Source organism: Cyrtonyx montezumae, unplaced genomic scaffold (assembly GCF_038088225.1).
Source record: "Cyrtonyx montezumae isolate F1298 unplaced genomic scaffold, pur_monq_1.0 scaffold_44, whole genome shotgun sequence".
NCBI lineage: Eukaryota > Metazoa > Chordata > Aves > Galliformes > Odontophoridae > Cyrtonyx > Cyrtonyx montezumae.
In genome coordinates this window covers 398,559-414,120 of record NW_027072050.1, presented here as the reverse complement: position 1 = coordinate 414,120, position 15,562 = coordinate 398,559, and the positions used below count along the sequence as shown (strand labels likewise).

General features: G+C 62.1%; 3 protein-coding genes across 3 annotated transcripts; all 3 read left to right on the top strand.

The window, feature by feature from the left end:
* The first annotated feature begins 1,621 nt into the window (after positions 1-1,621).
* MATK (megakaryocyte-associated tyrosine kinase) lies at positions 1,622-6,141 on the top strand. The gene is made up of 13 exons (XM_065747390.1): positions 1,622-1,764; positions 2,597-2,642; positions 2,796-2,909; positions 3,000-3,115; positions 3,349-3,568; positions 4,223-4,316; positions 4,394-4,459; positions 4,595-4,694; positions 4,783-4,867; positions 5,000-5,073; positions 5,249-5,444; positions 5,683-5,769; positions 5,867-6,141. Exons 2-13 carry the CDS (start codon positions 2,634-2,636, stop codon positions 6,047-6,049), a joined length of 1,344 nt encoding a protein of 447 aa, XP_065603462.1. The 5' UTR covers positions 1,622-1,764; positions 2,597-2,633; the 3' UTR covers positions 6,050-6,141.
* Positions 6,142-7,022: 881 nt separating this feature from the next.
* Positions 7,023-8,571, top strand: LOC136055556 (complexin-3-like). The gene is made up of 3 exons (XM_065747356.1): positions 7,023-7,258; positions 7,927-8,014; positions 8,356-8,571. Exons 1-3 carry the CDS (start codon positions 7,107-7,109, stop codon positions 8,569-8,571), a joined length of 456 nt encoding a protein of 151 aa, XP_065603428.1. The 5' UTR covers positions 7,023-7,106.
* Positions 8,572-13,609: 5,038 nt separating this feature from the next.
* Positions 13,610-15,545, top strand: RAX2 (retina and anterior neural fold homeobox 2). Its single transcript, XM_065747362.1, has 2 exons — positions 13,610-13,852; positions 15,044-15,545. The coding sequence occupies exons 1-2, from the start codon at positions 13,610-13,612 to the stop codon at positions 15,485-15,487; spliced, it is 687 nt and encodes a 228-aa protein (XP_065603434.1). The 3' UTR covers positions 15,488-15,545.
* Positions 15,546-15,562: the final 17 nt, after the last annotated feature.

The window sequence follows — 15,562 nt, the reverse complement described above, 5'->3', positions numbered from 1 at the left end:
CCCAACCCTAACCCCATCCAATCCTCACCCCAAGCCAACCCTTACTCCAATCCCAATCCAAACCCCAGTCCAAACCCCAAACCCAACCCCAACCCAACCTTCACCTCAACCCAACCCCAACATCAATCCGCCACCAATCCCAATTCCAGCCCCAACCCTTCCTCAAACCAGCTCTAACCCCAAACTCAAAACAACTCCAATCCCAGTCCCAACCCAAACCCAACCCCTTCTTTCCCTTCTTTCCCTTCTTTCCCTTCTTCTTTCCCTTCTTTCCCTTCTTTCCCTTCTTTCCCTTCTTTCCCTTCTTTCCCTTCCCCTTTCCCTCTTTCCCTCCCCCTCCCCTTCCCCCTCCCCCTCCCTCTTCCTTCCTTCCTTCCTTCCTTCCTTCCTTCCTTCCTTCCTTCCTTCCTTCCTTCCTTCCTTCCTTCCTTCCTTCCTTCCTTCCTTCCTTCCTTCCTTCCTTCCTTCCTTCCTTCCTTCCTTCCTTCCTTCCTTCCTTCCTTCCTTCCTTCCTTCCTTCCTTCCTTCCTTCCTTCCTTCCTTCCTTCCTTCCTTCCTTCCTTCCTTCCTTCCTTCCTTCCTTCCTTCCTTCCTTCCTTCCTTCCTTCCTTCCTTCCTTCCTTCCTTCCTTCCTTCCTTCCTTCCTTCCTTCCTTCCTTCCTTCCTTCCTTCCTTCCTTCCTTCCTTCCTTCCTTCCTTCCTTCCTTCCTTCCTTCCTTCCTTCCTCCCTTCCTCCCTTCCTCCCTTCCTCCCTTCCTCCCTTCCTCCCTTCCTCCCTTCCTCCCTTCCTCCCTTCCTCCCTTCCTCCCTTCCTCCCTTCCTCCCTTCCTCCCTTCCTCCCTTCCTCCCTTCCTCCCTTCCTCCCTTCCTCCCTTCCTCCCTTCCTCCCTTCCTCCCTTCCTCCCTTCCTCCCTTCCTCCCTTCCTTTTCCTTCCTTTTCCTTCCTTTTCCTTCCTCCTTTTTTTCCTTCCTTTTCCTTCCTTCCTCCCTCACTCCCTTCCTTCCCTTCCTTCCCTCCCTCCTTCCCTCCCTCCCTCCCTCCTTCTTCTTCCTCCCTCCCTCCCTTCCTTTCTCTCCCTCCCTCCCTCCCTTCCTTTTCCTTCCTCCTTTTTTTCCTTCCTTTTCCTTCCTTTTCCTTTTCCTTCCTTTCCTCCCTCCCTCCCTCCCTCCCTTCCTCCCTCCCTTCCCTTCCTTCCCTCCCTCCTTCCCTCCCTCCCTCCCTCCTTCTTCTTTCTCCCTCCCTCCCTCCCTCCCTCCCTTCCCCCATCCTTCCTTCCACCCTTCTATCCTTTCCTTCTTTCTATTCTTTCCTTCTTCCTTTCTTCCTCCCACCCTTTTACTATGAACATTCGAAGTGCTGAACTGTGGAGCTGTGGTCTCCACTTTCCCTTTTCACACCGATGGACCGCGGAGGAACCGCTTCCTCCCCAGCGTGGCTGGGGGCAGCGATAACAGCGCTCCTGCGATGGTTCCTGGACGGGTGTATCCCTGTGCTGTGGAAGGGCTAAAGTCGCTTTCGGTGCCATTGACTCACGCCCCAGCTCTGATTAATGATTGACAGCAGGCGGGCGCTAGGACCTCTGGGGCATCACATCTCCATAACCAGAAGAGAAATCAGGAAATAACACCGTGTTTCTGTCTGTGCCCTTTGGAAATAACGCAGCGCTGCTCCATGCGGGAGGAGTCGGTTCTTCAGGAGATCGGTGGTTGGAGTCCCATGGAGTGACCCCATAGCGTCACAGCCCCATATGGACACGGCTGGGGGTAAGTGGGAGGGCTGGGATGGGTGTGGGGTGAGATGGATGCACTGTGCTCAGTGGGAAGAGCAGCCTGGTGTCGCCTGTTTGTGACAAACGTTCCCCATTTGTCCCCATCGACCCTTTGTGGCAATTGACCCTTTGTTCTCTGCCCACCGTCATGGCACAGTGGTGGGACCTCCATGGGCTGTGTCCCCAAGAACAATGGGAGCTCCATGGGCTGAGCATCCTCAGGAACAACCTTTAGGACAAGGTCGGAGTGGCCCCATAGGATCGTGATTCACCATGTCTGAGTGCTGTCCCATGCCCGGGATGGGTCTGCAGCAGTGGGTCCTCATACTCTTGCTGTCATGGGACACAACCGCGGTGACGCAGAGGAGTGACAGTGACTCACCTGCAGAAAGAGGAACAGAGCAGAGTGTCATCGGTGCTCTGGCTCCATCTGGGACCGGCTGTTCTCGTGGGGTGCAGGTGCTGTGGGTCACTGCCCCATGGATCGGGCACAGTGTGTCAATGGGCACCAGGGGCCCATGTGGGACAGCAGAGGGGTGCGGGAGCCTTGTGGATGTGACAACCTGAGGTGCCCAGCAGTGACCCCATGGGGGCAGTCAGCCCCTCACCACTGACACCGCAGCCCGTCCCCTGCTCTGCTCCCAGCCCCACATCTCCAGCTGCAGACAGGAGATGAGAAAGCGAGTTCCTGCCGAAAACCACATGGTGTTGTGATGGCCTCACATGTCAGTGGGGCATTGCTGTGCTCGGGTGGGAGGGTGGGGATGAGGCCAAGGCTCCGGCTCTGCCCCATTTCTCCATGGCCCCATTCAGTTTCTTCTCTGCAGGAGCAGACTGCAGTCCCTGATGCGCTGACAGCCGACCATGTTTGGGGTGAGTGGGGCTCTCTGTCCCCTCCTGCGGTGCACTGGCACAGGGATGTGGCAGCTGGGAGTCCCATCCCACGCGGTCCTTCCAACCGGGACTGACCTCAGGTCTGAGCATCCCTGCCCTCAGCATCCTGGTGACGCTGCCTTCTTCCTGCAGAAACATTGGCCTGTGGGGACACAGTGTGTCACCAAGCACGACCACACCAAGCCCAAGGCTGACGAGCTGGGCTTCCGCAAGGGAGACGTGGTCACCATCATCGAGGCTGTGGAGGTGACCCTGGGGGCCGTGGGGTTGGCAGTGCCACTGGAGCTGTGACCTTCCTGGTGCAGTGTCCCCTTTCTGAGACCATCCCGTCTGCAGGGCAGGAGCTGGTACCGTGCACGGCACAATGAGAGTGGGCAGGAGGGGCTGCTGGCGGCCGGAGCTCTGCGGGAGCGTGGGGCCATCCGTGCTGACCCCAAGCTCAGCCTCATGCCGTGAGTACTGTGGGGTCCTGGCGGCTGCAGGGGGGTCTCACACACTCCTTCCCACCCAGTGGGGAGAAGGCTGCAGTGGGGTCTGCATGGCCTCTGTGGGGTCTCTGCTCCTAGTGCCTTGCTGCTGGTGCTGGGGGAGATCCCCAACCCCACATCCCCTCACCCCTCAACCCACACTCCTCATCTCCACATATTCTCACCCCACACCCCTATCCCCATGCCCCCGTTTCCAGATGGTTCCATGGGAAGATTTCAGGGGTGGAGGCAGTGGAGGAGCTGCAGCCCCCCGAGGACGGGCTGTTCCTGGTGCGTGAGTCAGTCCGGCACCCTGGTGACTACGTACTCTGCGTGAGCTTCGGCAAGGAGGTGATCCACTACCGTGTGCTGCACAGGGACAACACGCTGAGCATCGACAGCGAGCAGTACTTCTGCAACCTCATCGACATGATCGAGGTGAGAGCCCCAGCGTTCAGGACACTGCGGTCACTCTGGTCTGGCACACGGTGATGGAGAAGCTACGGGGTGATCCTGGCCCCGTATGTCAGTGCTGCCATCCGTGTGACATCACAGCAACAGCATCCCATTGTTCCCAGGGGCTTTGCTGAAGCTGTTGGTGGGTTTTGTCACCCCCTGCCATTCTCCACAGCACAACGTTCTCCAGACTCCACTCAGTTTTGGGTGCAATGGATGCTGCTGCTCTGCCCTGGCTGCTGCTGAATATATCTCTGTCTCTCCTGCTTACAGAAAGCTCTTCCTCCAGTTCTGTCTCTTCCCTGACCCACAGCCGCTCTGGGTGTTCATGCTTCCCGACAGTTTCCATGTTTAGACACAACTTCTGCTTTCAGACGGCCCCTTTCCCCTTTCAGCCACACCGCTGCAGCTCCATCGCTGCTGCGTCTCTGCAAACCGCCCCCTCCATGTCACCCCCAAGGACAGGCTGCTCCGTGGCAGTGTGCCCTGGCTGTGCCCCATGGGGAGACGTTGGTTTGGGATTTCCTACTGAGTGGGACAGGCTGCGGGCACCTGGAGGGGAGGCTTTGGCATTGGGGTCCCACAGAGCACCCCATGGCCATTCCCTGGCTCCTCACCCCCTGCCCTGTCCTGCAGCACTACACGGAGCAGCAAGGAGCCCTCTGCACTAAGCTGGTGAAGCCCAAAGCCAAGAACGGGATGAAATCAGCCGAGGAGGAATTGGCCAAAGGTGGGAGGGGGTGAGGACCAGTTCTGGGGGAGGAGGTGGCTGTGGTGGCTTTCTGACCCATCCCTGTGGCTGTGCAGCTGGCTGGCTGCTGAACCTGCAGCACCTCACGCTGGGAGAGCGCATCGGGCAAGGCGAGTTCGGAGGTGAGAAGGTGGGACTGGAGGTCTTCAGCCAGAGGACCACAAAGGGCATCGCTGGATGCCTCTCACAGGCACTGTCCCCACTGTCCTGGGACTCTGTGGGGCGGCCCTGTGCCCGACACTCCATGTCCCCCCCAGACATCCTGCAGGGTGAGTACATGGGGCAGAAGGTGGCTGTGAAGAATGTCAAGTGCGACGTGACCGCCCAGGCCTTCCTCTCCGAGACCGCCGCCATGACGTGAGTGGGGGTGCGGGGGTGACAGCCAGACCCCGTCCCGCGGCACTGAGGGGAGGGGGACCCCCTGACTGCGGACCCCTCACTTCAGGAAGGTCCGGCACAAGAACCTGGTGCGTCTGCTCGGTGTCATCCTGCACAACGGCCTCTACATCGTCATGGAGTTCATGAGCAAGGTGAGGGCGGCCGGGCCTCAGCCGGTGGGACCGATCACGGCTCCATATTCAGAAAAAACCCACAGTTTGGGGCCGGGTTGGATGGATTCCGGGAGCTCCATCCCCATGGTCCTTACGCAGCTCATCCCTCAGGGCAACCTGGTCAACTTCCTGCGCACGCGGGGCCGCGCGCTCGTCCCACTGCCACAGCTCCTGCACTTCTCTCTGTGAGTCCTCCCATCGTCATCATCATCACTGGGGACCGCCCTGAGGGACACGGTGACATTGGGACGGGGGGACAGGGTGACACCCAGATTGGACAAGGGACACTGACACCTGGACAGGGGGACACTGTGACAGCAGGGCAGGGGGACACACGGTGACGCTGCCCCACCACCACAGGGATGTGGCCCAGGGCATGGACTACCTGGAGTCCAAGAAGCTGGTGCACAGGGACCTGGCTGCCCGCAACATCCTCATCTCTGAGGAGAACGTGGCCAAAGTGAGCGATTTTGGCCTGGCCAGGGTCAACCCCCACGGCGCGGACACCACGCTGCTGCCCATAAAGTGGACGGCTCCCGAGGCCCTGAAGCACAATGTGAGTGATGGAGTGAAGGGCCCCCAGAGCAGCTACCCCCACCCCATCCCACCGACCCATCTCTGCTCCGTGCTGACTCCCCATCTTCTGAAATCTGGGCTTTGTCCTTATCCCAAGGGTGAGGGCATCTCCCGTGGGATGCGGGGGGCTGGGGTCCCCCCGCCATGGGGAGGTGAGGGTGCAGCTGGAGAGTGCTGGGTCCCCACCCTGCTGCAGCCCCTGCCCCATGCCACGGCAGAAATTCTCCTCCAAATCGGATGTGTGGAGCTACGGGATCCTCCTGTGGGAGGTGTTCTCCTTCGGCCGAGCTCCCTACCCCAAGCTGGTGAGTGCAGGGGGTACACATCCCAATGGGGCGTGTGGGATGGGGACATCCCCGCTGCCCCCGGTGGGGGGATCCCAGCACCCTGCTCCGCCTGCAGAGCCTGAAGGAGGTGACGGAGCAGCTGGAGCAGGGATACCGCATGGAGCCCCCCGAGGGCTGCCCACCCACCGTGTACACACTGATGAAGAGCTGCTGGGAGATGGAGCCGGGCAAGCGGCCGTCCTTCAAGAAGCTCACAGAGAAGCTGCAGAAAGAGCTGAAGCACCTGAAGGACGTTTAACCCATGTTCCACACCCGTGGAGCCCCCAGGAGCCACGGGAGGAGCCCCCAGGTTTGGGAGCAGGGTGGAATGAGGCAGCCTGGGGCTGCTCCCCCACGGTGACCATGGGGCAGTGGCTCCACAGGGTGCCCCCCTCCCCTGCATGCACGCTGAGGACGCGATGTCCTCTCCTCCCTCCGTCTCCCAAGAGGATGCAGTGGACGGACGGATCCCTCCATCCCTGTGGGGCCCTTTGACCAGCCATGCCTGGGGACACGGCGAGCCCCCTCTCCCAGTGATGGGGACAGCATGGGATTGCTACAGAATACAATACACCATTGCTGACACAGCCCCACGCCAGCCCTGCACGGAGACACCAACAGCATTCAGCTCAGCCACATGGGTTTGGGCCTTCTGATTAAACCACAGAAATGAGTTGGGCAGCGTCTTTAGAGTCTCTGGGCTCAAATTAGGGCTATCCCTTCTTTGGGATGAGCACAGGGAGGGGGGCAGGAGCTCTGGCCCCCGCAGCCCCCCACGCACAGCCCAGCCCCACTCTGCTCGAGGCTGTGCGTGCAGCCAGGGATTATTCTTTTAATCAGAGCCTGTATGGGAATGGCTCGCATATAGATTATGGGAGCAGGGCAGGGGCAGCCCCCAGGCACTGCCTCGCAAGCAATCTCAATATCTCGGCGGAGCAGGGATTAACGGGAGCACAGAGTGTGTGTGTGCGCCCACCCGCCACATTCCTGGTCTCCCTCCCAGTCCTTGGGCCCTCCGTTGAATTTCTCAGCTCTTTCTCTTGTGTCTCCCCCACACCCTCTTTCTGCACCTCTCACCCACCACAGCAGGCGGCTTTGGGTGCCCACAGTGCCCCTCCATTCAACCCACATGATGGGTTATCTCCAGTGGGTCCAGGTCCGCAGCACCCTTGGGTGCTGCACGAGAAGGTCTTCCCACCCCATGGCAGTGCCTTCCCCTCCTAATGCCATAATCCAGCCCTGATCCCGGGTCCCGCTGACCTTGCAGGCACTGGACCTGGTGCTGGGCACGGCGCGGGCATCACATCCACCCACCCATGGCTGCCTTCTTCACGGCCGCCCTGAGGAACCTGCGGGGGGGTGAGGAGGAGCCCAAAGCAGCCCCCAAGGACGGCAAGGCGGCCGCCCTGCCCCACGGCATGTCCCGCGAGGAGTTTGAGGAGTACCAGCGGCAGCTGCTGGAGGAGAAGTAAGGCTTGGGTGGGGCTGCAGGGCCCCCATGCAGTGGGACTGGGGTCTCACTCGTCCCCTGCATGGATGGGACAGGGACAGGGAGGCAGAGGGTGGGAGCAGAGTAGGTCCATAAGGTGCAGGAGCTCCCCATGGTGTAGGATGTCCCCACAGTGCAACACATCCCCGTGGGATGGAATGTCACCAAGGTGCAGGAGGTCCCGTAGTGTGGGGCGTCCCCATGGTGAGGGATGACCCCGTGGTGTGGGTGGGATGTCCCAGTGATGCAGGAGGTCCCCATGGGTGCTGGCACAGGGACTCAGCACTCCACAGGTGACAAGGGAGAGGGAGGTGCCCAGTGCCACCCTCACCGCAGGGCCCACAGAGGCAAGGGGCAATGGGGACAGCACTGGGCTGCACTCAGCTGCCACCCACCACCCCAAATCTGGGTGATTTGGGGACGGCGTCAGGGAAGTAAGAGACCATGGATGAGCAAGTCCTCCTCCCACCACAGCTGTCACTGCCAGATGCGGGGCAGGATGCAGCCCCCGTCTTGAGACCCCCAATTGCAACCTCACGTGGATCACTGCACCTTTGGATCCTCAGACGGGCACAGCCACGCCAGGCTGGGGGGTGATGTGGGGACTCCACTGGGGCAGAGGTGACAACGTATCACCCATCACACAGGATCGAGCGGGACAAAGCCTTCGCACACAAGAAAGCAGAACGGGCAACTGTGCGCATGCACCTGCGGGACAAGTACCACCTGGCCCAGGTACGGACACACGGGGGCATCCCGAGCCCCCCAGCCCCAATCCCCCCGAGCTGGGCGGCGGCCATCCTTCCCCTCCCAGGTCCCATAGGATGGGAGGCGATTCCTGAAGAGGGCAGCAGACGGCTGCCGTCTCCATCCATCCCATCCGCCCGCGCACGCGTCTGTCCAGCAGTCCCGGTGTGGGGCTGAGCAGCTCCAGCAGTCCCGGTGTGGGGCTGGGCAGCGGCTGGGCCCCCAGGCAGCCCCATCCCCGGCTGTCCCCAGGGAGCCCGCTCCTCCCGCTCCCTCCCCTGGTGGTGGGGGTCCATCCGCAGCCCCAGTGCCACCTCCCACCCGCACAGGACGAGCGGGACGATGCCCAGCTGCACGTGGCGGGCGGTGCGGTGGAGCTGCCGCAGGAGCTGGCCGCCATGGTGCGAGGCGAGGAGGAGGAGGAGGAGGAAGAGCAGGGCGCCTTCACCTTCCTGGCCAAGCTGCGTGACGTGGATCTGCCGGCGCTGCGGGGCCGTGCGATGGGCACTGTGGACGAAGTGAAGGAGAAGTGCTCCCTGATGTAGTGCGGCACCGGCGGGATTGGGCCCCTGGGTGGGATGTGGGTGCAGAACGTCCATGCTGGGGGTGGGTTGGGCCCCCCCAGTCCATTCCCTGGCACTTCTGGGGGCTCTGGGCAGAGATGGAGGGGTCAGTTTCACTCGACCCCTGGTGCCACTCCTGGCCTGGGGCATGCAGTGGTCCCCATCCCACCCCTGGGGGGTTTGGGTCAATAAAAGCAGCATTCTGTGGGCTCAGCCTGCTGTTGGTGCTGCTGCACGATGCCACCGTCCCACACCATCCCCATCCCACACCATCCCCAACACCTCAGCGCTGTTCCCACCCCACACACAGCCCCGTGCCCCATACTCCTAACCCACAGCCGCACCCCCAGGGGTCTCCCCTGCTCCCCCCCCCTTGGCAGCACCGTGGGCTTAAACGCCGCCGCGCGGGCGCTCGCCGGAAGGCTGCAGGCTGCTGAGATCACTAATACCTGCCTATTTTAGGGAGGTCTAATCTGCCTGAGTCGCCTGTCCCCAAGGACTAAGCTCACTGAACCCGTGTAAAATGGACCACCAGCACTGCCCCCAATGCCACCGCCCCATGGGGCCGCCCGGGACTCACACTGCGTTCATGTGCAAGGAGGGATGTGCTCGGCCCCCCCACCCAGGCTCCCCACATTGGGACCATCTGCTCCAGAAAGGCCTGTGGGGCCAGTGGGCTCCATGGGGCCCGTGGCTTCTGTGGGGCCTGCAGGGTCTGCAGAGCGTGTGAGACCTGCGGGGCTTACAGTGCCTGTGGGTCATGTGGGGCCTATGGGGCCTGCAGGGCCCACGGGCACTGCAGAGTGTGTGGGGCCTGCGGGGCGTGTGCCCACGGCAGCGGGGCCGAATGCTGCGCTGGTGCGGTGGGAGTTGTGCTGCATCTCTCGGCGGCTCCAGCAGCAATGGGGTTGTGGGGTGGGGGTCCCTGATCCCCCTGTGTCACTGACAAGGTGGTGCCTTTTGGAGCCCCCAGACACAGAATGGTGTCCCCACCATCCCCACGGTGCAGAACGTCTCCCAGTCGGACGCAGTCCAAATGGCCGTACCCCCCCCGAGCCCTCTGTGGGGCAGCTCAGTCCCACCCCACATCCCTGCCATCCCCTGGGGCCGAGCACTGAGGTCCCCAGCTCCCGGTGCTCCCTGGGGTCTCCCAGCACCAGCTGGGATCCGGGGCAGGACCCTTGGCCAGGTCTCCCCAGCTAATCACCCTGCCCCCCCCGCTGCCCCCACGCTGCCACCTGTGCCTCCGCACCCTTTTGGGGTCACCCCTGCCGCCCGCCCGCCCGCCCCGGGCCTCTTAATGAACTAAAAAAGTGACAAATCCCCGGCAGAGCTGGTCACGTGCGGCCAGCGGCCCCCAGCCCCGACCCCCGCCCCGGCCCCACCGCCCCGGTAAGCTGACGCAGCGTCTCTAAGCGTTAGCAGCTTTGCCCGCTAATAGGATTAGGGAGGTTTAAAACTGTCATTTGAGTGAACTAAACCCCCTGATACTCTGCATTGCACCTTCTTAACCAATTTGCCTTCAATTAGGGTAATTGGGAAACTAGCAAAGAAGTATAGCATTAATATTTTAAAGTGATGAAGCGATTACGGGCCTTGGACGAGGAAGCAAATCAATTTGCTATCTGCTCCTAAAAGGCAATTATAATCATTTGTCAAATCAGCCTGCTGGCCTCCCCCGCCCGTGTGAGCCAACACCTTAAGGCGGTTTAGCGGGGCCGGCTCCGCGCACACGGCCCTGGTGGGTAAATCCAAATCCGGGCAGCTGGGGCGGCTGCGCCCGCGCCGAAAACCGCCCACGGGTGGTCCCAGTGGGGACACAGTGGTTCTGGGGGGATCCGAGAGCTTTGGGTCCCTCCGGAGCTCCTGGGTGTCTGCAAGAGGCTCTGGATGTGAGGGGGGGTCCTCCGGGGACAGCTCTGTGCGCCGTGTCCCCGTGGTGCTGCTGGGATGTCCTCTTGCTGCCGTTGGTGGTGTTGGCACAGGGTGCTCACTGGTGTCCGTGTCCCCGTGCGTGGTCCCCAACGTGGGGATGTCCCCACCACCCCACAGCAGTGCAGGGGGATGGGGGGCAGCGGTGCAGCCCCTCCAGCAGTGACACACAGCGGCTTTGGGGTCTGCGTCCAGTGCTTGTGGCACTTCCATGGGGCGGTACAGAGCCCGGGGGTGACCCAAAACCCGTGCAGCATCTGAAAGAGGAACCACACCGAGGAGAGGAAGGAAGGGGGTGGGGGGAAGCCGAGACGGTGGGCAAGAGCTGTGGCAGGTGGCAGGAAGAGGGTTTTTGGTGAAAGTAAAAGGCAGCGGAGGGCAAAAAGGGGAAACCTGGCAGCAGTTTGGCAGCGCAGACACCTGGAGGTGAAGGGGAAGAGACCCCATCCCAGTACTCCTGGCCCCCACGAGGTTGGGGTCCCCAGCAGCGTGATCCCCTGCAGGCATGGGGCTGCCTGCACCACGGATCCACATCCCACAGCCCATGGCCAGACCCTGCAGACAGCCCCATAGTGTGTCCCTGTGCTCTGTCCCATGCCCACCCCTTGTCGCTGTGCTCAGTCCCCACACCTGTTCCTCACTATGTGGTCCCCACGGCTGATGTGACATGCACAGATGGTCCCATAGCTGGTGCCCATAGCTGGTCCCATGCCTGGTGTGACATCCACAGCTGAGCCCGCAGATGGATTCCAGGCAGGTCCCAGTGCGTGGGACTGCTCCCTATGCCCGCTCCCCACACCTGGTGTGACACCCACGGGCAGTCCCTGCTGCTGACCCCATCGCTGCTGTGACATCTGCAGGCGGTCGCATTGCTGCACCCCATGCCCACTCCCCACGCCTGGTGTGAATTCCACAGCTGGTTCCATCACTTGTTTCCACGCCTGCTGTGACATCCATGCCTGATGTGACATCCCAAGCTGGTCCTATAGCTGGACCCCATGCTCATGTGACGTCCACAGAGGGACTCATGGCCGGTCCCTATGGCTGGTGTGACATCCACAGCTGACCCCATTGCTGGTTCCCATGCTTGATGTGACATCCAAAGACAGTCCCATTGCTTGACCCCATACCCACCCCGCCACGCGTGGCGTAACACCCGCAGCTGATCCCATCCACGGTCCCCAAGCTGGTCCCACTGCCTGCTGTGACACCCACAGACGTCACACGTGTCCTCACACACTCAGCATCCCAAGGGGCCCCACACGCTGCCACAGGGCCACCCCATCACCTCCACTGGGGGACGCATCCCCACGGCATCTCCAGTGCAGCCCCATCCCCGGCTGCGTGGCGCTGGCAAAGCCAAAGGAAATTGTTTCTCTCCCTCCCCCCCCCCCCGCCTTTCTTCTCCTCGCCCCGTGTTTCTAATTCTTTTTCCTCTCCCATAATGAGGGGATTACAAGGAAAACTCCAGCAGGACGCCTTTGTGGGGAGACAATCCGAGCGGGGAAGGCAGCGCGGGGCTTTGTGCACCCGCAGCCCCCCCGGCCCGCCCGGCGCTGGGGGGACATTTAGAGCAATTACTTGTCCAGAAAGTAACTGTCAATCATTCTTAAAGGGGAAGGCCTCCAATTAATAACCTCGTCTTAATCCTTTGGACTCATTTCCAATCTGCGGGGCCTTGGTGACATCTGCAACACTAAATAAAGATTCTCCCGAGCCTTAGCGCCGTGGTTCTGTGACAAATAAGAAGACTAGAGGCAACTTTGGCTGCCAAGCTGCAAGATTGGTGAGGTTGAGCCGCTTGTTTGGATCCCAGGAGGGACCGGCAAAGTTAAATACTCCTGGAAAAGCCGCATCGGGCCCAGCAGGTAACGCCGTCCTGCGGGAATTCGGGAGAAAGTGCTGCGGGAGGAGGCTCAGAGCAGAGCGGGGTGGGCGCGGGGCTGCGCTGTGCTGTGGGGACGTGGCAGAGCGTGGGGGGTGTCCCCAGACCGCCCCACTGCACGTCCCGCGTGCCCTCAGGTCCCCGGAGGGGGACACGGAGCGCAGAGCCCGCCTGCAGCACACGGGGTGAGGGGACACTGATGGCACCAGCAGCCGAGGGGCTGCCTGCTGAGCGACATGGGGGGCGTGCTGTGGGTGCCATGGGGGGCGTGCTGTGGGTGCCATGGGGATGTGGTGTGACGCCTCTGGGGACGAGGCGGGCGGCAGCGGAGCACCACGCACCCATCCCACAGGGTGGTTTCTCTCGTCTTCCTGTTTTCTTGGGGCCTCCTTTCCTTCTGGATGGGTTTGGCTGTTCTGTACGCAGCCCTGACCCTCACCCCTCCGCCCCGACCTTCCCCATCCCCACGTGTCCCCATTCCCCTCACCCTGTGGGGCCCAGCACCGCTCACCCCTCTCCCCTCTCCTTGCAGGTGCCGAGCTGCGCAAATGAGAAGCGGGTGAGCGCGAGCGGGATGGCAGCGGGGGGTCCCGGGCCCTCCCCGTGTCCCCAACCCCAGCACGGTGACAACGGGGCACCACACCCCCCTGCACCCCACGGGACAATGGGGCCGGGAGGTGTCACCCAGAGCATGAGGACCCCGTGTGTTTGCTGCATGCACCAGCACACTGCAAAGCGCAGAGCTGCACATACACAGTGCCCTGGCAGTGCACACGCTGCGGATGTCGGGTGCACTGCACGTGCTGTGCACACGGATGCTGTGCTTGCTGCACACCGACTGCACACGCACGCGGTGCACACTGCACACGCCCTGCACCGTGGCAGACACTGCATGGTGCACGCTGCACACCGGGCCCTGCACACACAGCACTCAATCCACGCGCTCTGGCTGTGCTGTGGGGGTTGAAATGGGGTCCTGCAGCAGTGTGGGGCAGTTTCATGGGACAGAGTGTGGGAACGGGGAGGGGGGATGGACCTGACCAGCTCTGCTTGCCTCTGAGTGGTTTTCAGAGCTGGTGGCCCCATGGAAGTGCCGTGAGGACAGCCCATCTCCTGCCCATCTGCTCGTCCAGATGGAATTCATGGGGTGGGCTGGTGTCCCCACACCCCTCCTAACCTCACCATCCGCTCGCAGGAGCCGAGATGTTCCTCAATAAGTGCGAGGGGGACCTGGGCGAGCTGCGGAAGCCGGGGGACAGCGAGGGGACCCCTCCGGCCGCCGCCGAGGAGGAGCAGCCCAAAAAGAAGCACCGTCGGAACCGCACCACCTTCACCACCTACCAGCTGCACGAGCTGGAGCGCGCCTTCGAGAAGTCCCACTACCCCGACGTGTACAGCCGCGAGGAGCTGGCCATGAAGGTCAACCTGCCGGAGGTCCGCGTGCAGGTAGGGACAGCTCCGCACCTCCGTTCCCACACTGCACAGAGCGCAGGGTCAGGGTGGGTGTGTGGGGCTGCATCCTGCCCTGGTCCCATAGGAAGGGTGACAGCCCTCAGTAGCTCCTCGCTGCCATTAGCTCCTCGGGGCCAGGGAAGCCCTGAGATTCTCATGGATTCAGGATTTTAGGTTTCCTGGAGCCGGGGCACGGGGTTGTTTGGCACAAAGCCCTGCTCTGCGTGGGGGCTCAGCCCGGAGCAGACCCCGCTGCCAGCACAGGCGGTGACAGTCCCTCCAGCAACCGGGTCTGAAAGCACAACAAAGGGAGAGAAAGCCAAATAGAGCAGGAGTGACAAAAGAACAGGGATTGCTGGAGCCATGGGGGACACAGTGCGTGGGGCACCCTGCTCTGAACGCCCCACGGGGGACACAGCGCAGGGGATGTGCTGCCTGGAGCACCCCGTGTGGGGCACCCTGCATGGGGCACCCCGCGTGGGATACGGCACAACGGGGCGCCCCGCATGGGGCACCCTGCACGGGGCACAGCGTGTGGGGCACCCCACTTAGGACGCGTCACACGGGCACCATGCCTGGGGCACGGGATGTGGGACATCTGGTGCGGTGTGTGTCACACAGAGCACCCTCCACGGGACGCGTCTTACACAGGACATGGCACCCTACATGGGACATGGCACAAGGGTCACCACCCTACAGGGGGTACGACACGTGGGACACCCTACAAGGGACACTCTACATGGGACAAAGCTCATGGGGCATCTTGTGTAGGACATCTTCCATAGGACATGACACAAGAGTCACCCTGCAGAGGATACAGCACATGGGAAACCCTACAAGGGTCACCCTGTGTGGGACAAAGCCCATAGGGCATGTTGTGTAGGACACTACACAAAGGTCACCCTACAATGGCCCTCTATGTGGGACGAAGCTCATAGGGCATCTTGTGTAGGACACCTTGCGTAGGGCATGGCACTAGGGTCACCCTACAGGGTATACAAGACATGAGACACCCTACAAGGGACACCCTATGTTGGACAAAGCTCATGGGGCACCTTGCTTAGGATGTGGCACGAGGGTCACCCTACAGGGGCATGACACACGGGGTGGTCCTGAGGAGCGTGCTGTGAGGGACCACCAGCCGTGGACGCGCACCCCCGGGTCACTCTTGCTGTCCCCCGGCAGGTCTGGTTCCAGAACCGGCGAGCCAAGTGGAGGAGGCAGGAGAAGATGGAGGCCAGCTCCATGAAGATCCACGACACCCCCATGCTGTCCTTCAACCGGCCGCCCATGACGGCCAACGTGGGGCCCATGAGCAACTCCCTCCCCCTCGACCCGTGGCTGACGTCTCCCATCTCCAGCGCCACTCCGGTGCACAGCATCCCCGGCTTCATGGGGGCCCCCCAGGCCCTGCAGCCCCCCTACGGCGGGCACTCCTTCCTCAACACCCCCCCGGGCATGGCTCAGGGCATGCAGCCCATGGCCCCCGCGCCCTATCAGTGCGGCACCCCCTTTGTGGACAAGTACCCGCTGGAGGACGTCGACCAGAGGAGCTCCAGCATCGCCTCGCTCCGCATGAAAGCCAAGGAGCACATTCAGACCATCGACAAGACCTGGCAGCCCATTTGATGAACGCTGCCCCCTGCTCCCGACCCCGGGGGGGGGACGGCGGGGTGCTCGGCAGGACCAGAGCAGGGACGTGCC